The sequence below is a fragment of the Zophobas morio genome, unplaced genomic scaffold, assembly GCF_036711695.1.
Source record: "Zophobas morio isolate AGI-343-1 ecotype UQ-CSIRO unplaced genomic scaffold, CSIRO_AGI_Zmor_V1 ptg000010l, whole genome shotgun sequence".
Lineage (NCBI taxonomy): Eukaryota > Metazoa > Arthropoda > Insecta > Coleoptera > Tenebrionidae > Zophobas > Zophobas morio.
Genome location: NW_026972115.1, coordinates 4,824,003 through 4,848,974, shown reverse-complemented (window position 1 = coordinate 4,848,974; position 24,972 = coordinate 4,824,003). Strand labels below are relative to the sequence as shown.

Below are 24,972 nucleotides of genomic sequence, written 5' to 3'. Positions count from 1 at the left end.
ACATTTTTCAATTTCTCAACATTCCAATTTTTTCGATTTTTAAAATTCTTCAACTTTTCGTTTTCTCGATTTCTCGATTTATGTAGATTTTGAAGTTTCGATTGTTCAGTTTCCCGATTTTTCAATTTTTTAATTTTTCGATTTTTCGATTTTCCAAGTTTTCGATGTTTCGATTTTGAGATTTCTCGACATTCCAATTTTTCCAGATTTAAAATTCTTCGACTTTTCGTTCTCTCGATTTCTCGATTTGACGTTTCGATTGTTCAGTTTCCCGATTTTTCTTTTTTTTTGGTTTTTCGATTTATCGATTTAAAAAAAAAAAAAATTTAGTTCTTAATTATTCAGTTTTTCCATTTTTCGATTTTCCAGGATTTCGATGTTTCGCTTTTGGGATTTTTCAATTTTTCGATCTCTTGTTTTTTTGATTTTTCCACATTCCAATTTTTCGATTTTTAAAATTCTTTGAATTTTCGTTTTTTTCGATTTATGGATTTATCTAGATTTTGACCTTTCGATTGTTCAGTCTCACGACTTTTCTTCATTTTAATTTTTCGATTTATGGATTAAAAAAAAAAATCAGTTTTTAATTTTGTGGTTTTTCGATTTTTCGGTTTTCCAGGTTTTCAATGTTTCGCTTTTGGGATTTTTCAGTTTTTGGTTCACTTGTTTTTTGATTTTCCAGTTTTTCGATTTCTCGATTATTTAAATTTCATATTTTCAACTTCTCGACTTCCAATTTTGCGATTTTTAAAATTCTTCGACTTTTTCCCGATTTCTCTTCTTTTTAATGTTTTGTTTTTTCGATTTTTCGATATTCCAGGTTTTCGATGTTTCGCTTTTGGCATTTTTCAATTTTTCGATTTTTTTTTATTTTTCAGTTTTTCGATTTTTCGATTTTTTAAATGTTACATTTTCAATTTCTCGACATCCAATTTTTAAAATTCTTCTTTTCTTTTTGTCGATTTCTTGATTTATCTTGATTTTGATGTTTCGATTATTCAGTTTTCCGATTTTTCAACTTTTTAATTTTTCGATTTATCGATTTTTTAAAAATTTTTCGGTTTTTCAAATTTTCGATTTTCCAGGTTTTCGATGTTTCGATTTTGGCATTTTTCAGTTTCTCGATTTCTTGTTTTTTTTTTTATTTTTCAATTTTTCGAATTTTTAAATTTTACAGTTTTGTATTTTTCGATTTCTCGATATTTCAATTTTTTGACTTTGAAAATTATTCGATTTTTCATTTTTTCGATTTCTGGATTTATCTAGATTTAGACGTTGCGATTTTTCAATTTTTTTTAATTTTTCGATTTATCGACTTTTCTTAATTTGTCGGTTTTTCGATTTTTCGGTTTTCCAGGTTTTTGATGTTTCAATTTTGGGATTTTTTGGTTTTTCGATTTATTTTTTTTGGTTTTTCAGATTTTCGATTTTTTTTTTAATTTTACATTTTTCAATTTGTCGACATTCCAATTTTTCGATTTTTTAAAATTCTTCGATTTTTTGTTTTCTCGATTTCTCGATTTATCCAGATTTTGACGTTTCGATTGTTCAGTTTCCCGATTTTCCAATTTTTTAATTCGATTTATCGATTTTTAAAAAAATTTTCAGTTTTTAATTTTTCGGTTTTTCGATTGTCCAGGTTTTCAATGTTTGGATTTTGGAATTTTTTGTTTTTTTTATTTTTCAGTTTTTCGAATTTTTACATTTTTCGATTTCTTGACATTCCAATTTTTCGATTTTAAAATTCTTCGACTTTTTATTCTCTCGATTTCTCGATTTATCTAGATTTTGACGTTTCGATAGTTCAGTTTCCCGATTTTCCAATTTTTTAATTATTCGATTTACCGATTTTTAAAAAATTTTTCAGTTTTGAATTTTTCGGTTTGTCGATTTTCCAGGTTTTCAATGTTTCGATTTTGGAATTTTTTGTTTTTTTATTTTTCAGTTTTTCGAATTTTTACATTTTTCGATTTTTCGATTTCTTGACATTCGAATTTTTCGATTTTTAAAATTCTTCGACTTTTTGTTTTCTCAGTTTCTCGATTTATCTAGATTTTGACTTTTCGATTGTTCAGTTTCCAGATTTTTCTTCTGTTTAATTTCTCGATTTATCAATTTTTAAAAAATTGTTCAGTTTTGATTATCCAATTTTTCGATCATCCAGGTTCTCGATGTTCCGATTACGAGAATTTTCAGTTTTTCGATTTCTTGTTTTTTTGATTTTTCAGTTTTTCGATTTTTGGATTTTTTAAAATTAAATTTTTCAATTTCTCGACATTCCAATTTTTCGATTTTTAAAATTCTTCGACTAGTCGTTCTTTGGAATTCTCGATTTATCTAAATTTTGACGTTTCGATTGCTGAATTTCCAGATTTTTCAATTTTTTAATTTTTCGATTTATCGATTTAAAAAAAAAATTAGTTTTTACTTTTTCGGTTTTTCGATTTTGGGATTTTTCAGTTTCTCGATTTCTTGTTTTTTTGATTTTTCAGTTTTATGATTGTAAAATTTTTTTGATGTAAAATTTAATCTACATTTTTCGATTATTCGATTTCTCGACATTCCAATTTTTGAACTTTTAAAATTCTTCGACTTTTCGTTTTTTAGATCTATCCATTTATCTAGATTTTGACGTGTCGATTGTACAGTTTCCCGAATTTTCAATTTTTTAATTTTTCGATTTATCGACTAAAAAAACAGTTTTTAATTTAAATTAGTTTTTAATTTTTCGGTTTTTCGATTTTGGGATTTTTCAGTTTCTCGATTTCTTGTTTTTTGATTTTTTAGTTTTTCGATTTTTGGATTTTTAAAATTTTACATTTTTCAATTTCTCGACATTCCAATTTTTCGATTTTTAAAATTCTTCGACTTTTCGTTTTTTAGATTTGTCCATTTATTTAGATTTTGACGTTTCGGTTGTTCAGTTTCCCGAATTTTCAATTTTTTAATTTTTTGACTTTTCGAAAAAAAAAATCAGTTTTTAATTTTTCAATTTGCTAGGTTTTTCATGTTTCGAATTTGGAATTTTTCAGTTTTTCGATTTCTTGTTTTTTGATTTTTAAGTTTTTCGATTTTTGGATTTTTTAAATTTTACATTTTTCAATTTCTCGACATTCCAATTTTTCGATTTTTAAAATTCTTCGACTAGTCGTTCTTTCGAATCGATTTATCTAGATTTTGACGTTTCGATTGTTGAATTTCCAGATTTTTTAATTTTTTAATTTTTCGATTTATCGATTAAAAACACAGTTTTTAATTTTTCGGTTGTCCAGGTTTTTGATGTTTCAATTTTGGGATTTTTCAGTTTTTCGATTTCTTATTTTTTTGATTTTTCAGATTTTCGATTTTTTTTTAATTTTACATTATTCAATTTGTCGAGATTCCAATTTTTCGATTTTTAAAAATTCTTCGACTTTTTGTTTCCTCGATTTCTCGATTTATCTAGATTTTGACGTTTCGATTGTTCAGTTTCCCGATTTTCCAATTTTTTAATTATCCGATTTTCGAATTTCCAGATTTTTCAATTTTTTAATTTTTCGATTTCTCGATTTTTTTTTAAAGTAGTTTCTCGATTTCTTGTTTTTTTTGATTTTTTAAATTTTACATTTTTTAATTATTCAATTTCTCGACATTCCACTTTTTCAACTTTTAAAATTCTTCGACTTTTCGTTTTTTAGATTTGTCCATTTATTTAGATTTTGACGTTTCGGTTGTCCAGTTTCCCGAATTTTCAATTTTTTAATTTTTTGACTTTTCGTTCTTTCGAATTCTCGATTTATCTAGATTTTGACGTTTCGATTGTTCAATTTCCAGATTTTTAATTTTTTTAATTTTTCGATTTATCGATTTAAAAAAATAATCAGTTTTTAACTTTTCTGTTTTTCGATTTTTCGATTTTCCAGGTTTCCCGTGTTTCGATTTTGGAATTTTTCAGTTTCGCGATTTCTTGTTTTTTGATTTTTTAGTTCGATTTTTTAATTTTTCCATTTATCGATTTTTAAAAACATTTTCAGTTTTTAATTTTTCGGTTTTTCGATTTTCCAAATTTGCGATATTTCGATGTTGAGATTTTTCAGTTTTTCATACCCTCTAAGAAAAGAGAGGGTGGGTGGGCGGGTCTAACACCTGCTAAGATAAGAGTGATTTTGGCAAATGTGATATCCTCTAAGAAAAGAGAGGGCGAGTGGGCAGGGCTTCATAGAACACCCATCCCCCTCTAGTGCAAATGATTTACCACTGGTCACAGCTTAAGTGACAGATTGTGATGATTGAAACACGTTCTTCTCATAGTGTTTCAACTCTACTTTAATTAGAAGACACAGAAATATACAGCCTAGGGTAAAAATATTGAACTAATCCAATATCTGTAAAACTATTTATTGCAATGTATCTTTTTTCAGAAAATGTGTTCTCTTTTACGAATGAAAGTATAAAATTATGTTATTTTATAAAAGACAGACGGATGGACGGAAAGGGGAGATTATAATGCTACAATAAATATTTAAAATCAAAAACCAACATAAAATCTTACGGAAAATAATACATCCTGAGTTGCATGGTATATTATAAGTTCAGCAATGACGTGAAGCCCATTTAAATTTCTGCTGGACGTCCTTGTATGACGTGGGCAGTTATTATCACTGCAAGAATTTGTTAATTTGGTAGATAAATTGAAAAACAACATTCCGATTTTTTATAGATCGATAACAATCACACGACAAAATTTTCAGTCAGAAAACCCCGAAAAACGAATTCCGGCGACGTTGTCCGCAGCCAGAATGTACTCATTTGTGTATAATTAATCAAACACATGATTATTTTTTAGTTGTAAATATTTACAGCGTGTTACACAATCTGTAGAAACTGATTTTAAATTTAATCCACCTTATGCTAGTAAATCAACATCGTAGCACCCAAAATTCACGATTCCGCGTCTATTCGTGTAGGATCTAATTATTGCTAGCAACCTTCACTTGGCAATTGATTCAATTACAGTTTATGTGTTCGCGTTTACGACCAGCTATCTGTATCTACATCAAAGTGCATAAATTTTACCGAGTGCAAAAAGCACGCTTTTACGAAACAAATCATTAACCGCAGTCAATATTGAACGAGCAATAAATGATAATTGCTGTTATTATTATGTATGGATTTTAAATGTTATTCAAATTTCGCCCGACAATAAATAGCAATCACCTGTGTTTATCCTACCTGTGTGCACGGGCATTTATTGATTGTTACATAACATCGTCCAACAAAAAAATTGCACAAGTGTTTAAACCAGCGCTTCAATTTATTCCCGACTTTTTGCCTGCATCCGCTTAATAGCGAATGCAAATGACTGCAATTAAACTGCACAAAAATTGCAGCGTGTCAAACAACCATTACAAATTTGAGCTGAAGTAACTCGAAATAAAAGAAGCGAATCGCTTGAGCGGCATTGATCTCTGTTTGCCTCAAACATTAAAGCCAAATATTGTCCAAAGTGAGAATTGCTTGGATTTGCTCAGCCATCCGTACAAGGACTTCTATTTTTGCATCCTTGCATTCGATTAACCGAAATAAGTGAATGCGAAGTTCTTCCTGCTTGCTGCTAACGCACCCAACGCAGGTCCGAGTCGGTTTTTACGACTTTGTTATGATCGATGGGTCCATGATTTGGGTACCAAAGAGATATCGTTATGTAATCCTTCGATGCATTTTTAGCAGTGTTCATTTGCATGCAAGGACTGGTTCAACAAACCTCTAATGCAGGATGAAGTTTAACGACCATTTCAATCGAGCCGCTAAGAATAGAAGAAGAACGGGGGAGAATGTCCACCTGGTGGGGTTTTAATTACATATTTTAGTCCTGAAAGCTCGTCTCGGCAGCGAAAATTTCGTAAAAAACGCTTCAATTAAAATTGTTGGAATTTCGTGAGCTTTGCTATTTTTACTTCCCGACCGTAAGCAAAGGAAGTATTGTAATCGAGTCCGTCGGCCGACTCTCTACTTTTACGTTTTCTCGATCTTTCATGACCCCTAGAAGACGAAGAAATAGGTCTCCCATTTCCGTCTGTCTGTCCGTCTGTCCGTCTGTCCGTCTGTTGTCCCGGATTTTTATTAGACAGATAATCTCCGAAAGTACTCGACCGATTGTTGTGAAATTTTGTAGTTCAATCAATCAATTCAATCAATCAATTTATTGTGCTTAAATGTACACACATTTTACACTCGTCAAAATACAGAGATAACATAAATGTCATTTACAATGTTTGATAGTAATAAATCAAGAAAAGTTGTACAGAAGAAAGAAAACATTTAGAACATGATACACATTATTGCATGGATACATTGATGTCGTTCAGAAACTGATCATAGTTATAGTAGGCTTTGTTAATCAGAAAGTTTTTTACGACCTTCTTAAAATTAACTGTATCTAACTTTCTAATCGACTCAGGAAGTTTGTTGAAAAATTTGATACCCAAGTATTGAGTACTGTTCTGTGACGACTTTAAACGTATGTGCCTCAGACATAAGTTTTCCTTATGTCGTGTGTCGTATTCATGGTTGTCTTTGTGTTTGGAGTATGTGTTTATATTTAGTCTCAGATTGATCAAGCTGTTAAAAATGAATATGCAGGGCACCGTAAGAATTCTTAATTTTTGAAACATACGCTTACAATCATCTCTGTAGCCAAGACTTCCCACTATTCGGACTGCCCGTCTCTGTAATCTAAATATGTTCGTCATCATGCTTGAGTGACCCCATGCTAAGATACCATAACTTATATTACTATGGCATAATGCAAAATAAGCTACTTTTAATGTCTCTATCGGAAGCTTTCTACTTAGATTTCTCAACGCAAATATTCCTGTAGAAATTTTCTTAGCTAGGTTCTCACCGTGTGTATGAAACCTCATTTTTGCGTCTAGTGTTATCCCTAAAAAGTTTGTCTCTTTAACTATGTCTGTAGGTAGTGGGCCGGTGTTTTTTAGAGTGAATGAGACTTTAACCGTTTTATTTTTGTTTAGGGTTAGTTTGTTTGTTGTAAACCAATGAGTTGCCTTCAATTCTGTTTCCTCATTGCGATTTAGGGCCTCTGCGAATGTAGCTTCATTAGTTAATAAGTTCGTGTCATCCGCAAATAGTACAGTTTTTGTGTTTAGAAAGAAGGGAAAATCGTTGATATAAATGAGAAATAATAATGGGCCCAGGACTGACCCTTGGGGCACTCCTAGTACCACTGGTAGCTTTTCCGATTCCCTGTTATTATGTCTTACTGACTGAAGCCTATTTACCAAGTAGGATGTTATCATGCTGCAAGCGAGAGGATGTAAATTGTAGCAGTATAACTTTCTTATTAGTTCTGAGTGGGAGACGCAATCGAAGGCTTTTGACAAGTCTAAAAAGCAACCGATGCTATATCTGCCGCGCTCTAGGCAATCTCCGATAAAACTTGTGAGATCAAGAATGGCTTTGGTTGTATCTCGACCTTTTCGGAAGCCGTACTGACTATTGGAGAGAACATTACCATCTTCAAGGAAGTTACTCAATTGGTCATAAAGTATCCTTTCTAGAATCTTAGAGAAGACTGGTAGAAGTGAGATCGGTCTATAGTTAGTAGGGTCGTTTCTATTACCTTTTTTATGCACTGGTATCACTGCAGCGATTTTGAGACAGTCTGGGAATGTTGTGGTCCTTATGCATTCATTTATTAATCTAGTTATTGGTGAAATGATGGTGTCTTTCATAGATTTAATAATATTGACGCTTATGTTATAACAATCTTTTGAATTGCTATTTTTTAGTTTGCTAATGGTGTCTCTAACAGCTACACTGGAGACTTCTGAGAAATTAAAATATTTAGAATTATTACAGTGCATGTTGCAGTTCTTAATAATTAAGTCAATGGGATCTTGAGTAGCTATAGGAAGTGTTTTTATTGAATTTGGCCCGATATTAGTAAAGAACTTGTTGAAATCGTCATTTGAAATTTCACAGTTTGCCTCACTACCTATCAATGAATTTTTATTTCGGTTGTTATTTATTACTTGCCAAATTGCTTTACTTTTATTATTCGATTTATCTATAAAACTCTTGGTGTAGTTTACTTTTTTTATTTTAATTGTTTCTTGATAAAGGTGTCGACATTTATTTCTAGCCTTTCTAGTCACGTCCGTTTGAACAATTTTATGAAACTCGTCAAGAAATGATAATTCTTCGCGTATTTTTCGCAATTCGTCATCAAACCACTTAATGTCCATTTTGCTATGGTTGGTTTGTTTCAGGATTTTTTCTGGGAAGGCAAGATTCATGTTGTCGATAATTTCCTTTATAAACAATGTAAACTTAGTATTGATATCAAGGGTTTTATCGTCAACAAAGTACCAGTCAGCTTTACTTATATTATTGTATAATTTGCACTTGCCTAGTTTAGTAATCGGGCGGCACTTATAAGTAACATGTTTGTTCTTAGCGTCAGATACAGTTAATTTGAAGTCTATACCTAAATGATCAGACATTAGGCTATTGAACGGTTTTACACTATAGTTTAGAGTGTGAATGTTGGTAAAAATGTTATCAAGAGTATTATTGCCCCTGGTCGCGAATTTTACGATGGGATACAAGCCAAATTCAGTTAAGGTGTTACAAAGTTTTAGTTCTAGCATGCTATTAGTGTTGAAATGTATGTTAAAATCTCCACTTAGGATAACATTGTTTTTGACTACATCTATTGTATCCAGTACATCAACAATAATTTCACAAAACAGATTAAAATCACCAGATGGCGGCCGGTATATATTTATAACAATAAGTTTGCAAGAGTTGACTAGTGATGCTGAGATTTCACAATGATTTTCAATAGACATATTTTCCAGATTATGTAGAGTAGTATATTGTAAATTATGTGCTGCAAATAAGAGGGAACCTCCATAATTACACAACTTACGGCAAAAACTGGATGCTACGTGCATATTTTCGATAGAAAGGTTGTCCACTTCCGCGTCGTTTAGCCAATGTTCGCAGATAGCCGCCAACGAGAAATTTCCCTGGTGTAACAGTAGTTCAAACTCTTGGAGTTTTGATCTAATTGATTGCGAATTAAGCACAAGGATTCTTAGCTCTTTAGTTGTTGTTGTCGGGGTGGGTGAAAAAACCTGTTAATTCGTGTTCCCTTAGGCCATATTTCCGATTTCATAACGGTTTCCAACTCATCAAAGTCCAAAGTTAGTTTGAAACTGGAATAGAGGTCCGGATACTTTGAATTCAATTTTTCGATATCAAATTCGTTAAGATAGGATTTCAGATGTTCTTGCATCTGTTCTTTAGTTGTTTTAGGAGATAATCTGTATACGTGAATATAAGCTTTTTTTGAGATAGCTTCCAGACGTGTAGTTCCAGGAAGGGATCCAATAACTGTTGATTTGAGTTGTCGTTTTTTGATTTTGGTATCAATAATAGGCTGATCCTTTTTTTCGTCAGAGGCTTGCTTAACCTTAGATTTGTTCCAAGGAGTTGTCTTAGGTTTGTTATTGATGTTTGTTGTTATTAAGGTAGGTGGTTCCTTATCGTTGGTGTTTTTCTGAGCAGTGGCGTTTGTTTCTCTTTTTTTTTCGTTGTTCGGTTTCTCGTTACCTTTAATGATGTTTTTGCTTGTGGTACCTGTAGAGGCTGCCATGGAAAGTTGATTATTTAGTAGCTGTATTTGTTGTCTTAGTTCATCAATAATAATGTCCTTTTGTTTTATTATGTACGTAAAGATTCTGAGGTCCATACCCGTATTCGGCTGCTGTTGGAGACGATTAACTGCGTCCCAGAAGTCGGGGTCTGTCATTTCTGTAATGGTGTCTTCGTTTTCACAACAAGTAAAAGTTGTTCCATCGTCCGAGTATTTGGCAGAGTTCTTTGCACAGCTAGGATGAAATGGTTGCTGGCACTTTAGGCATTTTACACTAGTCACTACTTTATTTTTGCACTTTTTACACAGCGCAGTACTATCCGTGTCTGTGTTCTTTGTCGCCATCTTGAGTCTTGAATCTTTACGATCTGTTAGTTATACGATCTGATAGTTATATTAGGAATATCATGTAGATGGTAAAACGCTAACCAAAATTTGTCTAATCATCCCCACCACTAATGCGATGACGTCACTTCAAAATTGTACATAGTAAATGGGTTTTCAATTGTATAAAATAACATAGTCCTACACATGTAGTTTACAACTCTGAATCGACTTTTCACCCGAAACGTCCAGATTTTTGGAAAAAAAATCAAAATTATAAAACAACATTTTGAAATTTAATTTTTAATCTGCTAACCAGAATGCTTTGAAATGTTGCAGATGTTTTAAGACTATAAAGAGCATCATAAATCTTTAGTCAAAAAATATTTGCTTATCCCCTCCAAAAACTTGATGACGTCAGCTCAAAAGTTTGTGGAATAAATCATATCTAAAATGTACCAAATATGATAAGTCTGTACTTGTGATCTATCACTCCATTCATATTTTTTGGATTTGCATATACAGGGTGGCTCAAAAAAATTAATGAATGCGTAAATTTATTTTACTGATTTACTCAGAAACTACAAAACCGAATGCTTTGAAATCTTGCAGATGTTTTAAGGTTATAACGAGCATAATAAATGTTTAGTCAAAATATATTTGCTTATCCCCTCCAAAAAATTGATGACGTCAGCTCGAAAGTTTGCCGAATAAATCCTATCCAAACTGTAAAAATATGATGAGTCTGTACTTGTAATTTATCACTCCATTCATATTTTTTCGATTTGCATATACAGGGTGACTCAAAAAAATTAATGAATGCGTAAATATATTTTATTGATTTAATCAGGAACTACAAAACCGAATGCTCTGAAATCTTGCAGATGTTTTAAGGTCATAAAGAGCATAATAAATGTTTAGTCAAAATATATTTGCTTACCCCCTCCAAAAACTTGATGACGTCAGCTCGAAAATTTGCCGAATAAATTATATCTAAAATGTACAAAATATGATCAGTCTGTACTTGTGATCTATCACTCCATTCATATTTTTTGGATTTGCATATACAGGGTGATTCAAGAAAATAAATGAAAGCGTAAATTTATTTTACTGATTTACTCAGGAACTACAAAACCGAATGCTTCGAAATCTTGAAGATATTTTAAAATTATCATAAGCATGGTAAATTTTTGATCAAAACGTATTTGGTCGTCCCCCCTAAAAAATTTATGATGTCACCACAAAATTTAGCTGAAAAAATCCTATCTAAAATGTACAAAATATGGTGAGTCTCTTCTTGTGATTTATCATTCCATTCAAATTTTTTCGATTTGCATATACAGGGTGACTCAAAAAAATTAATGAATGCGTAAATTTATTTTATTGATCTAATCAGGAACTACAAAACCGAATGCTTTGAAATCTTGCAGATGTTTTAAGGTTATAAAGATCATAATAAATTTTTAGTCAAAATATATTTGGTTATCTTCTACAAAAAACTGATGACGTCAGCTCAAAAGTTTGCCGAATAAATCGTATCTAAAATGTACAAAATATGATGAGTCTGTACTTGTGATTTATCATTCCATTCATATTTTTGGATTTGCATATGCAGGGTGACTCAAAAAAATTAATGAATGCGTGAATTTTTTTTTATCGATTTAATCAGGAATTACAAAACCGAATGCTTTGAAATCTTGGGAATATTTTAAAGTTATTATAAGCATGGTAAACTTTTGTTCAAAATGTATTTGTTCATCCCTCCTAAAAAAATTGATGACGTCACCCTTAAATTTTGCTGAATAAATCCTATCTAAAATGCAAAAAATATGATGAGTTTGTACTTGTGATTTATCATTCCATTCATATTTTTTAGATTTTCTTAAGAGGTGGTTCAAAAAAATTAATGAAGTCAATTTATTTTATTGATTAAATTAAAGGCAACACTTATTATTAGTATTACACCCCAACCAACCCAATTTGGTAGACACAAAATTTGTTAAAGGAAAAACTCGGTTGAAACATAAGGGTAGCACGCTTATTTACATCGACTTTAACATTACAGACCTGCATTTGTTTTATGCGCTCACTTGGTTCCGCGAATGTGAAATAGACATGTTTATAATCAACCAATTGTGAATTTCACCGTCAAGAATTAAAATAAAACCCAATGTTTTATATAATAAGCGGAAGTCGAAGCAATAAAACCGATGGTCGTTTTGTTTACAGTTTCTCTGTTTGACTCTCACGTATGCTGTTACGCCTATCATCTTAAATTAAGAATGTTTATACATACACGACTTTCAGTTGCCTCTGATACGTATACGTGAGTAAATTGTTTCGTTATTTTATTGATTATTACAAATCAATATTCAAAACGACCCAATTCATTTTCCCGAAAATTTGGGAATACAATAATTTTATTCTTAGTATTACACTACATCTATCCCAACTGATATACGTGTCCTTGCAAAAATGTTGATGACGTCATCGCAATTTTTTTTAAATTCCCACTACAAAATGTAATGAGAAAAAAACACAATAGCCATGCAGTCGTCAAGTTTCCGACAGCGAGGGAAGTACTGTCTAAACTCTTTAGACCAATTTTTAAGTCGGTGTTTAGTATAAAACTTATATTAGATTATTTTAGAGATATCGGACCGTTATAATTGGAACAGGTAGGTGTAGTCTTTAAACTCGGGGGCTGAATGATGTAAAGCAGATAAGCTAATCGTTGTCTATTAAAGTCGAACTTCAAAAATCTTGCAAAAATAAATTATAGTTTAATTGAGTTGCACTTGGAAAAATATACAAACGGGGGAAAGACCTTCATGTGCGTAATGAAATAACATAATAAATACGTTACATACATCATAAACAACCAAAATGGATCAGTGAGAAATATTTTCAGCACAAGGACTCTCCAACAGCGCTGACGCTATTTTTTTTAATAAACGCTTCTGGATAATCAACCATTTATTTTTTAATCACGTAGGATAACCGCTATTGTGACACAACCGCTTTGTTGACGAATAACTAAATTTAAAATGACATAAAGTACAAATCACGTTTGATGATCTCGCCGAAAATTTTGATTATATAAAACTCGGAATGCGTAATTGGGTGTAGGTGTGTTTGAAGTTGCGCTAAACCAGGTAATCTTGTGAAAAGCTCAACAGGTACATTTCACGAGCTGGATCTGGTTCGAAATCACCAGGATCAAGTTTCACATAAACGCTTTAATTGAACAGGATCATAATAAAAATGATAACAGAATTATTGCGCGAAAACCAGAAACGTGACTCGTGCACAAGATGCAATCTACGCTTACGCTTGATAGAAATATCTCCGTCTACTACTTTTATGAGCGCGATTTTGATCGAACCAATAAACCATCTAAGTTTAGATATCCTTGAGTATAAAAAGAATTTGATGGTTATTGAATTATAGATCATTGTGATCGGACGTAAATTGAGCAAAAAGTTTAGTGGTTTGCAGATCATAACTCAGCCGGGAGAGAGCGATTTTTTCGTCGAGCAAGAAGCGAATCGTTCTTTGGATAACAATAAACGACCACGAACAATTTTGCTGGATTACCTATTTTATTATTGTTTTGTCGTCTGTTTTATTTTTAACTTTATCAATGTTTTTGAAAAAAAAAATCAAAATTGTACAAGTATTCGATTTCGATTTCTCTGAAATTTTTGTGCGAAATCGCCACTCAAAATTCACCTGTTCATCCCTACCAACAATTTGTTGACGTTATCTCCAAAATTTACAGTAGTAAATGTTATTTAAATTTTATAAAATAAGATACTCCTGTACATGTGGTTTATGAACCCCTGTTGAATTTTTATCCAGATGTTTTGAGAAAAAAAACAAAATTACAACATTTTCCAATTTAACTTTGACACTGCTATGAAATTTTGGGTTTCGTAAGCATGGTAAATCGTTAATCACATTTTTTTCGTTTATGCCCCTCTAAAACAATTATAACATGATTTTTTTACTAAATATATATAATTTTGAATTACTCGAGTTTAAGGATTGGATTATGTTAAACATGTTTTCAGTTTCTTGTTGGAAAAAAAAACTCCGTATATGAAGAAAAAATGGACAAAATATTAGCCCCCGCCCACCCACCCCTTCTCAACTGTGACGAATGTTTTATTCATCATGAGCTGAAGGGCGGAGTTTAGTTTGCAAAATCTTCGTTTCCCTATAAGAAATTATCATGTGAAATGTTTTTAAAAGGATAGAATTTTTTAGAGAAATATTGATGTTACAATTAAACTCCGCCCTTGAAAAAGTCATCACAATTGAGACCGGGGTGGATGGGGCTTAAATTTGTTTTTTTTAATATATGGAGTTTTGTTTCAACAACAGGATAGTTAAGCATGTTATCAGTTTCTTGTTGGAAAAAAAGACTTCGAATATTAAGAAAAAATATACAAAATATTAGCCCCGCCCACCCACCCCTTCTCAATTGTGATGAATGTTATATTCATCATGAGCTGAAGGGCGGAGTTTAGTTTGCAAAATCTTCATTTCTCTACACGGAATTATCATATGAAATGTTTTTAAAGGGGTGGAATTTTTCAGAGAAATATTGATGTTACAATTAAACTCCGCCCTTGAAAAAGTCATCACAATTGAAACCCGGGTGGGTGGGTGGGGTTTAATTTTTTTTTTTTTTAATATATAGAATTTTCTTTTTACAACAGGATAGTTAAACATATTTTCAGTTTCTTGTTGCTTGTTGGGAAAATAAGACTTCGCATATTAAGAAAAAATCGACAAAATAGAAGCCCCGCCCATCCGCCCCTTCTCATTTGTGATGAATGCTTTATTCATCGTGAGCTGAAGGGCGGAGTTTAGTTTGCAAAATCTTCATTTCTCTACAAGAAATTGTCATATGAAGTGTTTTTAAAGGGTAGATTTTTTTAGAGAAATATTGATGTTACAATTAAACTCCGCCCTTGAAAAAGTTATCACAATTGAGACCCGGGTGGGTGGGTGGGGCTTAATTTTTGTTTCTTTCTTAATACATAAACTTTTTTTCAACAACAAGACAGTTAAACATGTTGTCAGTTTCTTGTTGGAAAAGAAGACTTCATATATTACGAAAAAAGGAAGTTCTTGAAATTTATTAGTTTTTTAGAAGATGGTGTTTATCCTATAAGGGGTATAGACAACTCAATTTTACTCTCTAGATTTAATTTTAGTTCTTTGTCTACACGTAGGATATCATTTAGTATTAATTTTCTTCAGGGATTATTAAATAATAAAATTGATTGCTGTTGGTTATTATCTAAATTAAATTTTCTTGTCCCAAGAATAAATTCACGATTACAGCACTCATTTTATTATGATTCAAATAGAACTAACACACTTGTAAGATCACCAATTACGATCATGTCGTACAATTATAATAGAATATCGAATGAATTTGATGTTTATTTTCACTCACATGGAAATATTTTAAAATATGTTACTGCAGTGTTCGGTTTATAATAGATATGCATTTTATTTTGTTATAGCCTATTTAGTTTTTATATGTAGAATTTTATTTATGTTGTACCTTTATACTTTATGTTGTTATTATAATTTTCCTGTAATTGGGCTTGTCCCGTTGGAGAATAAACCTTATTATTATTATTATTATTATTATTAAAAAACGGACAAAATATTAGCCCCGCCCACCCACCCCTTCTCAATTGTGATGAATGTTATATTCATCAAAGCTGAAGGGTGGAGTTTAGTTTGCAAAATTTTTATTTCTCTACAAGAAATTATTATATGAAATGTTTTTAAAAGGGTAAAATTTTTTAGAGAAATATTGATGTTACGATTAAACTCCGCCCTTGAAAAAGTCATCACAATTGAAACCCGGGCGGGTGGGCGGGGCTTAATTTTTGTTTTTTTTTTAATACATAGACTTTTTAACAATGGGATGGTTAAACGTGTTGTTAATTTATTGTTGCGAAAAGAAGACTTCGTATATTAAGAAACAATGGACAAAATATTAGCCCCGCCCACCCACCCGTTCTCAATTGTGATGAATGTTTTATTCATCATCAGCTGAAGGGCGGAGTCTAGTTTGCAAAATTCTCGTTTCTCTACAAGAAATTATCATATGAAATGTTTTTAAAAGGATAGAATTTTTTGGAGAAATATTGATGTTACAATTAAACTCCGCCCTTGAAAAACTCCTCACAATTGAGACCCGGGTGGGTGGGTGGGGCTTAATTTTCGTGTTTTTTTTTCTTAATATATAGAATTTTGTTTTAACAATAGGATAGTTAAACATGTTTTCAGTTTCTCGCTTGGAAAAGAAGACTTTGCATATTAAGAAAAAGTGGACAAAATAGAAGCTCCGCCCACCCGCCCCTTTTCATTTGTGATGAATTCTTTATTCATCATGAGGTGAAGAGCAGAGTTTAGTTAGCAAATCTTCATTTCTCTACAAGAAATTACCATATGAAATATGTTTTCAAAGGGGTAGAAATTTTTACAGAAATGTTGATGTTACATTTAAACTCCCCCCTTGAAAAAGTCATCACATTTGAGGCCAGCGTGGGTGGGTGGGGCTTAATTATCGTTTTTTTTTTCTTTAGATTATTTTGAATTTTTAATTTTTTTGGATTTCGAGTTTTTTGAGTTTCTTGCATTTTTACATTTTTTGAAATTTTTTGGATTCTTTAACATTTGGATTTTTGTGATTTTTTTGGATTTCTTGAGTTTTTTGAGTTCCTAGGTTTTTTAAATGCTTTGATTCTGTTTTTTTTTTTGTATGTTTTTGTATTTTTTGAGTTTTTTAATCTTTTTGGATTTTTTCTAGGTAGTTTTTGAATTTTTTCATTTCTTTTGATTTATAAGTTTTTTGAGTGTCTTGGATTTTAGATTTGTTAGTTTTTCGGAATTACTGGATTTTTTGAGTTTTTTTGAGTTTCTTAGATTTTTAAAATTATTTCCTTTTTGTAATTTTTGTTGAATTTTTTTAGTTTTCTGATTTATTGTTTCATGGATTTTTTTAGATTTTTCTTTGATGTCCGTATTAGATTAATGGACTTTTTTTTTCATTTTCTGACTTTTGGATTTTTGAGATATTTTTCTTTTGGTATTGGATTTCTTGAGTTTTTTTGATTTTCTAGGTTTTCTTAAATTCTTTTTTTTTTTTAAATTCGTTTTATTTTTTTATTTTTTTGATTTCTTGAGTTTTTTGAGTTTCTTGGATTTTTTACAATTTTTTTTAATGTTTTTAAATCTTTTGATTTTTTGGATTTTTGTGATTTTTTTAAGATTTCTTGAGTTTTTTGTTAGTTTTTTTTTTTAATATATAGAGTTTTGTTTCAACAACAGGATTGTTAAACATATTTTCAGTTTCTTGTTCGGAAAAGAAGACTTCGCATATTAAGAAAACATGGACCAAATATAAGCACCGCCCACCCGCCCCTTCTCATTTGTGATGAATGTTTTATTCATCGTGAGCTAAAGGGCGGAAGTTTAGTCTGCAAAATCCTCATTTCTCTACTAGAAATTACCATATGAAATATTTTTAGAAGGGTAGATTTTTTTACAGAAATATTGATAATTAAACTCCGCCCTCGAAAGTCATCACAATTGAGACAGGAGTGGGTGGGTGGGGTTTAGTTTTTGATATATTTTTTAATATATACAGGTTTTTTTTTTCAACAACAGGATAGTTAAACATGTTGTCAGTTTCTCGTTGGGAAAAGAAGACTTCGTATATTAAAAAAAAAGACAAAATATAAGCCCCGCCCACCCACCCCTTCTCAATTGTGATGAATGTTTTATTCATCGTGAGCTGAAGGGCGGAGTTTAGTTTGCAAAATCTTCATTTCTCTACAAGAAATTATCATATGAAGTGTTTTTAAAGGGTAGAATTTTTTAGAGAAATATTGATGTCACAATTAAACTCCGCCCTTGAAAAGGTCATCACAATTGGGACCGGGGCGGGTGGGTGGGGCTTCCTTTTTATTATTATTTTTTTAATACATAGACTGTTTTTTAACAATAGGATAGTTAAACATGTTGTCAGTTTCTTGTTGAAAACAGAAGACTTTGCATATTAAGAAAAAATGGACAAAATATTACCCCGCCCACCCACCCCTTCTCAATTGTGATGAATGTTTTATTCATCATCAGCTGAAGGGCGGAGTTTAGTTTGCAAAATCCTCATTTCTCTACAAGAAATTACCATATGAAATATGTTTTTAGAAGGGTAGAATTTTCTAGAGAAATATTGATGTTACAATTAAACTCCGCCCCTCGGTCTAACAACGAATGAAAAACTCGTCACAATTAAGATCAGCACGGATGGGTGGGGCTTAATCTTTCTTATTTTTCTTTGTATATGTAGTTTTCTTTCAACAATTTTTGGCGCAAAGAACAAGAGATATTATAATAAAAAAGATAAAGTCGATCTATTATTCAATAATTTTGGACTGTAGTCCTAATGTAGGTCACGTAGAATAATTTGTACTTTCTCGTTTTTCGCGAAAAACTGAAGAAATGAAAAACTGAAAAATCCAAAAAATGAAAATTAAAAATTCGTGAAATTTCAAATCGGAAAACTGCAAAATCTAAAAATTTCATGAGTTAGATATAGTTAAATTGAAGAAAGGTAAAAAAAACTTATAAAATCGGAACATTGAAAAATTGAAAAATTGTAAAAATAAAGAAAATAAAACAACTGAAACGAAAAATTGCATCTGGAAAAATCAAAAACTGAAAACTCGAGAAACTCAAGCTGAAAATTTGCAAAATGTAGAAATTGAGTTGAAAAGTTAAAAAATTCCACCCACTTGATAGAGGTTATTAGAAAACAACAATCGCAAAAAATGATAATTTTTCAGAGAAATGGGATTTGAAGCTGCACTTCAAGCGTAAGGGAAGCTCAGACATTCGACCATTTTTTTGTAAGTTGTGGATTTCTAAAGTTTTTGACCATGATTCCAGCGGATCCATATAGAAACCGCTGACTGAGATTTTTATAAAAAAAAACAAAAAAAAACACAAACGTCAATTTGGTTTTTAGATCACAAATCAAGAAAATCACCCGGTGGAAGGCCCTTGTAACAACACCCTTAAGCATTAAGGTAAGTTCAATAACTGTGTATAAGGTTCAAATATTGGAGGAAGCCTCAAATAACTAGGAAACCTCTACAGAAGTAGCTGAATTAAACAAATTTTAGAAGTAAAATTTTCTGCGATCCATATATTAAAATTTATAATAAGTTTCCAAATTCATTTTCTACGCAAAAAAAAAACAATTTTCTGGGACCTCAAATTATCAAGAACGTTAAAACTTGTACAAAATTAAATATTTTTATTTACACAAAAAACTGATCATTTTTCCCCAAATCTCATTATCGCGTTTAAGGAATAAAACGAATGACTCATGTTTATTGCAAAACCACTTATACATCATATCCAAATATACTTTCCGTCCAAAAATTAACAACTGCAAGATTTCGAAAAAAATCTTCACCTCATAAAATAACAAAAAAACCGATTTCCCCTGAACCTAATCCAAATTTATAATTCGGCTGTTTAAACCCCAAGAAAAATCTCCGTTTTGATGAACCCATAAATCATCCAACTTCACAGCCCCTCGGGCATAAAAAATTTGATGGTTATTGAATTATAGTTATTGTGATCGACATTAGCAGGACGTAAAATGAGCAAAAAGTTTAGTGGTTTGCGGACCGTAACTCAGCCGTTATGGAGCAAAATTTATTTCTTTTCCCAAGCAACGAACTACTTGTTCTTCCGCGAAAAAAATCGCAACGGAAAATTAATTAAAATAGTGATAAAAAACTAAACCAAGATAGTTTCTTATAAACTAATAAATAAAATAAAAATATGTATTTATTTATACGTTAAACTTACACATTTTGAGTACATTTTAAAATAGTTGTGTTTATCTTTTTCATTTATTTGCGTCGTTCGTACGTTCGACTAAATAAACAGTCGTTCCTTCGACACGAAAATCTGCATTTTTCGTAAATTTGGTGCAATATTTAAAAATTTTGGTTGCTCTTTCACGGGCGCGAATTTGGCGAAACGAACAAACCATCTAAGATTAGATAGCCTTGAGTATGAAAAGAGTTAATTATTATCGAATTATAGATCATTGTGATCTAAATCAACTATTAAGTCGAGGCATTCGCTCGACAAAAATTGGCGCAGCCGCCCCCAGACCAAACCGCCTCTTCAGCCGCCACCCCCCAACACCAACAACAACAAAAATTTCAATTAGCGCCCAAGCGACCAAACTGTACTCACATGTGGTGCCGCCTCCGAAGAAAGCGCATCCTTGCGACCGCCGCAACTCCTCCGAAGCTTGCTCTTGCACTTGAAACACTCACAAAGTGCGCGAGAGGATCGCCGAGGAAACCGAACGCGTCTCGAGGTACCGCTTTCGCAGTACAGCACGATGGAATGGACCGTCTAGTACTGGAACCTCTATTTATACCCTCTGTTCACGGCGACTATGAGGGCCCTTCGGACCGCATCTTCATGTCTTCTTCGTCTCCGCTGGCTCGTCGCCGGCCCAAAGGGCGGCCCTTATCGACACACAGATCGCTGCTTCGAGCGACACGACTTTGACAAGCTTCGGCTTTTAGTACCGGCTCGGCTGGAGAAGCGTTTTCACGCCAGAAAAGGCTTAAGAGATTAGGGAAGGTAAACAGCGGCGAGGAGGTGACAAGTGGACGGTAAATAAACAGCTTTCGGCAAACAGAAAGGGCTGGTTTTTGCACTGCCACCAAAGAAAATTATTAATTAATTCTTGCATCAACTTTCATGAAAACTTTCTTTAATAATTTTTATTCATGACGTCATCAGGTTGATAGGAGGGAGGAATCAATTTTAGTTCACGTACGACAAACTGTAAATTTTGTACTTTTTTCAGATTTCAGAAAATTCCAAGGAACTATAAGCAAGAAAATTTAAATAATTTCGTCTGTTTTTTTTTTATAAACAATTTAAATTCAAGAGTGTCGCTATTCCAGTCAGAGAGAGTCCGAGAAGTGACAGCTTGGGGTTGGGCGAAAATGACACATAATGCGTTAATTGACATTCCAAGTCAAAAGTATGAGGTTCTCAGCCTAAACTGTTCCATAACGTTGCGAAATTAAACCGAATAGAAAAGATGGGGCACAATATAGCGGAAGTGGTTTAGAGGAAGCGTTTATCTGTGTTGCTTCCCACTCCTACGTTACCTCGTGTATAATTAATCTTCTTTTGATTTCCCTATTTCATGAATACTTAACATTCTTTTATTTAGAACACGAAACGTACTACACCGGATACATAGTGGTAGGTTTTTATCTTAGCGAGATACGTAGACTTTAATTAAAAATAGAATTATCAATAGTAGCATCATCCTGCTTTGAGAGGAACATGTTTTGAATTTCATTCATGATCAGTCTTTGACGAGCTTGTAACTAGAGTGGCGCCCTCTGGCAGGTGGTAGTTGGAAATATCAAATGAGGCGCGTAGTCTTACACAGATTTCTTTTATTTCCTGATATACAATAATATAAATAGAAAAATAGAAAAACTTCATCGATGAATTATAATATAAACAAAAAATAAAATAAAATAAATTGGGTAAAAAAAACTACGAGCCTAGCATCGACTGCTGCATCATTGTAAGCGAATGCAGCCAAGAATCAGCCGAATATAGCGCTCTTTTGCCCCTACTGGTAGATGGAAGATTTATCCCGCTTGAGTCTGTTGTTGAATCTGTTGTGACGTCTGCAGATTTTTTCGCTACAACATTTATTAGACTATATTTTAATGACCATACTCATACTCATACTACCTTTTTTATTAGATTCCCTGTCCACACTGACAGCCCTGCGTTTTCTTGTTTTCTGAGTAGTCATTTTTTCTTGACCACCAGATTTCACAATCAAACTTTTTGACCCCCTTTTACCTGAAAGAGTGTTAGTCCCCCCTGAAGACGCCCCTGCCTTCTTTTCTTTATTGTTTTTGGGGGTTTTCTGAGACACATTTAATTTTCGTTTAGACTTGCTTTTAATTGGCGAGTGACTTAACAGAAATTTTGATTCCACAATCTGCCCTTTCACTTTTCTTTTCACTAGAAAATACGTTTCCCCATTTTTTTTTTCACTCTTAGTAAGACTTACCTATCTGAGGTATAGGAGTGGATGATGGCAGTTTTAAAGAAATTAGTGACATCCGATCACAGTGTACAAGCTCTCTATCTAAAATTATAAACTTAGAAAGATGCAGTTGGTATTAATAATAATCATGTGAAACCTTGGGCAAATTCCAGTAAGCGCTGTGAGCGCCTCCTTCCCAGTTGAGTCTCAGAAGTCTCAACGTGATTTGGAGTCCCCACTTCCGGTGACTGGGGGTCATAAATGTGACATGATTCAACTACAAACTGACATTACACTTCACATTAATTAAACAAAAAACAAACCTTGTGATTTTGTTTTCGTTGTAACCCTGCGTGCTATCACTCCGTTTTTCCGTGGATTTTTCTTTGCTTTAGTAACTTTATTGTTTACAGTTTTATTAATTTTGGAACCGTTGTTATTAAAGAGCTTTAAATTTTTAAAGAAGACGGTTTTTATTATGAAAATCTGGCTTGTCAGCCACTGTTTAGGACCACCTACGAACAAACAACTTATTTTAAGTTTATCAGACTGCAAGCGTACCTTCTTCTAGTTTGTTCAAGTATTTTTCGACCCGGTTCAACATTCCTAACACAAAAAAGAAACTGTCTTCTGGGGTTAAGTCCGCTTCTTCTAACGTCTCGCGTGTTATTTCAAAATCCGACTCATCAGTTTCGGGTTGTTGTGAAGGTTCATTTAGTGTGTTCTCTGGTTCTGGTAGCACCAAATTAGTTGTGCAAGACTCGTCCGAGTCGTCGTGGCGTGTAACTATACAATTGTCATAATTGAAAGATTCAAGTTCGGCCTCCGTGTCACTCATGTTTGAAAGATTAACAGCACTCGAATCACCTAAAGAACTGTTTCGTTGGACGAATGTGGGTGCTTGTTTATACACATAACCTAAAACACTTAACCTAAATAACGAACTAACAACACTGAATCTAATACCAGTCAAAACTCATATTTTGAGTCACCCAAACCCAACACAGATAAATAAATTGGTGATTGTGTTTCGTAAAAATAAATATTTGCGGTTTTTGGCGGCAAACCGTTTGGGTGACGTAACGTGATCGTTCGGATTCAAATAAAAACTGGGTTATGGTTGGTCGTGACAAGTCGACACATTTTGGCTGCAATTTAAACAAAGATTGGGGTTTGATTGCTTGCTTTTTTGTTTTTACGCACACAATCTTTGTGAGTTGTTTGATAATGGCTAATTTGTTGAAAATCCGGCGATTTTTGTGAAAGTTTTCAAATTCAAGGCCAACTGTGAGCCAGTTTTTGGTGGAACTTGTCACCGCAGTCTGTCACTACCAACCGCACGGACGAAAATCACCAAATCAAGTGTCGCTTGTAAACACACAAATGATATATTCTTTTAATTTATAATCTTTTTGTTTGTCGATTTTTCCATTCATTGATTTTTCAGGCTTTTTGGTTTTTGAATTTTTCTATTTTTTCAGGTTTCGATTTTTCAACTTCACTTTTTTGATTTTTCGATTGCCCAATTTTTCGACTTTTTAGGTTCTCAGTTTTTGGATATTTCAGTTTTCGAATTTTTCAGGTTTTCCATTTTCAGTTTCTCTTTCATTTATCTCAGTTTTTGATTCCTGGATTTTTCGATGTGTCGATTATTTTACTTTTCCAATTTTTCAATTTTTCGATTTTTAAATTTTAGATTTTTTAATTTTTAAAAGTTTCGATTTCTTTTCAATTGTCATTTTGTCAAATTTTCGATTTTTTAATTTTTCAAATAGACTTTCATAAACTCCCAATTTTTCGATTTTTCAATTAATCGATGTTTTGATTTTCCCATTTCTTGACCTTCGAGTGTTTCGATTTTCGTGTCCTTTAATTCTTTAATTTTTTGGTTTTTCAGGTTTTTGGTTTTTCAATTTTTCTATTTTTTCAGGTTTGGATTTTTCAACTTCACTTTTTTGATTTTTCGATTTCTCAATTTTTCGATTCTTTAGATTCTCAGTTTTGGGATTTTTCAGTTTTTCGATTCGTCAGTTTTTCTTTCATTTTTCAGTTTTGGGATTTTTCAATATTTCTGTTCGACTTTTCCATTTTTGACTTCTGGATTTTTCGATGTGTCGACTTTTTACTTTTTCGATTTTTAAATTTTAGATTTCTCAATTTTTTGGTATTTTAATTTTTCAATATTTAAAATTTTAGATTTTTCGATTTCTTGATTTTTCATTTCAGCTCTTCCATATTTCAATTTTTCAAATATTTCGATTTTTCAACTTTCCGGTTTTAGATTTTCTATTTTTCAATTGTCGTTTTTTCAAATTTGACATTTAAACTGTCAATTTTTCGATTTTTCAATTAACCGATGTTTTGATTTTCCCATTTCTTGACTTTCGAGGGTTTCGATATTCCTGTTCTTCAATTCTTTAATTTTTCGATTTTTCCTTTTTTGGTTTTTTAAAGTTTCGATTTTTCGACTTCACTTTTTGGATTTTTCGATTGCTCAATTTTTCGACTTTTTAGGTTCTCAGTTTTCGGATTTTTTAGGTTTTCCATTTTTCAGTTTTTCTTTCGTTTTTCAGTTTTTCGATATTTCAGTTTTGGGATTTTTCAATATTTTGATTCTTCGATTTTTCGATTTTTGACTCCTGGATTTTTCGATGTGACGATTATTTTACTTTTTCGATTTTTCAATTTTAGATTTTTTATTTTTTTAAATTTTAGATTTTTCGATTCCTCGATTTTTCAGTTCAATTTTTCGATATTTGAATTTTTCAAGTTTTCGAATTTTTCAAATGTTTCGATTTCTCAATCTTTTGATTTTTCGACTTCCTGGTTT

At 32.1% G+C, this 24,972-nt stretch overlaps 2 protein-coding genes across 5 annotated transcripts in view; both read right to left on the bottom strand.

Moving 5' to 3' along the window:
* The window catches only part of LOC135126223 (papilin), a 144,942-nt gene extending 124,478 nt beyond the window's left edge, over positions 1-20,464 (bottom strand). For 3 of the 4 annotated variants that reach the window (XM_064052099.1, XM_064052097.1, XM_064052096.1), the window contains exon 1: positions 20,297-20,464. In XM_064052099.1, the coding sequence (XP_063908169.1) occupies positions 20,297-20,325 (29 nt within the window). In that variant the 5' untranslated portion in view covers positions 20,326-20,464. The remainder of the gene's footprint in view (positions 1-20,296) is intronic. The other variant, XM_064052098.1, reaches the window with a different exon arrangement.
* A 1,047-nt stretch (positions 20,465-21,511) lies between these two features.
* LOC135125997 (uncharacterized) lies at positions 21,512-23,434 on the bottom strand. The gene is made up of 8 exons (XM_064051781.1): positions 23,346-23,434; positions 23,109-23,290; positions 22,704-23,060; positions 22,466-22,657; positions 22,300-22,419; positions 22,167-22,244; positions 21,839-22,117; positions 21,512-21,786 (listed from the first exon to the last, which is right to left on the bottom strand). The coding sequence occupies exons 3-8, from the start codon at positions 22,978-22,980 to the stop codon at positions 21,635-21,637; spliced, it is 1,098 nt and encodes a 365-aa protein (XP_063907851.1). The 5' UTR covers positions 22,981-23,060; positions 23,109-23,290; positions 23,346-23,434; the 3' UTR covers positions 21,512-21,634.
* Positions 23,435-24,972: the final 1,538 nt, after the last annotated feature.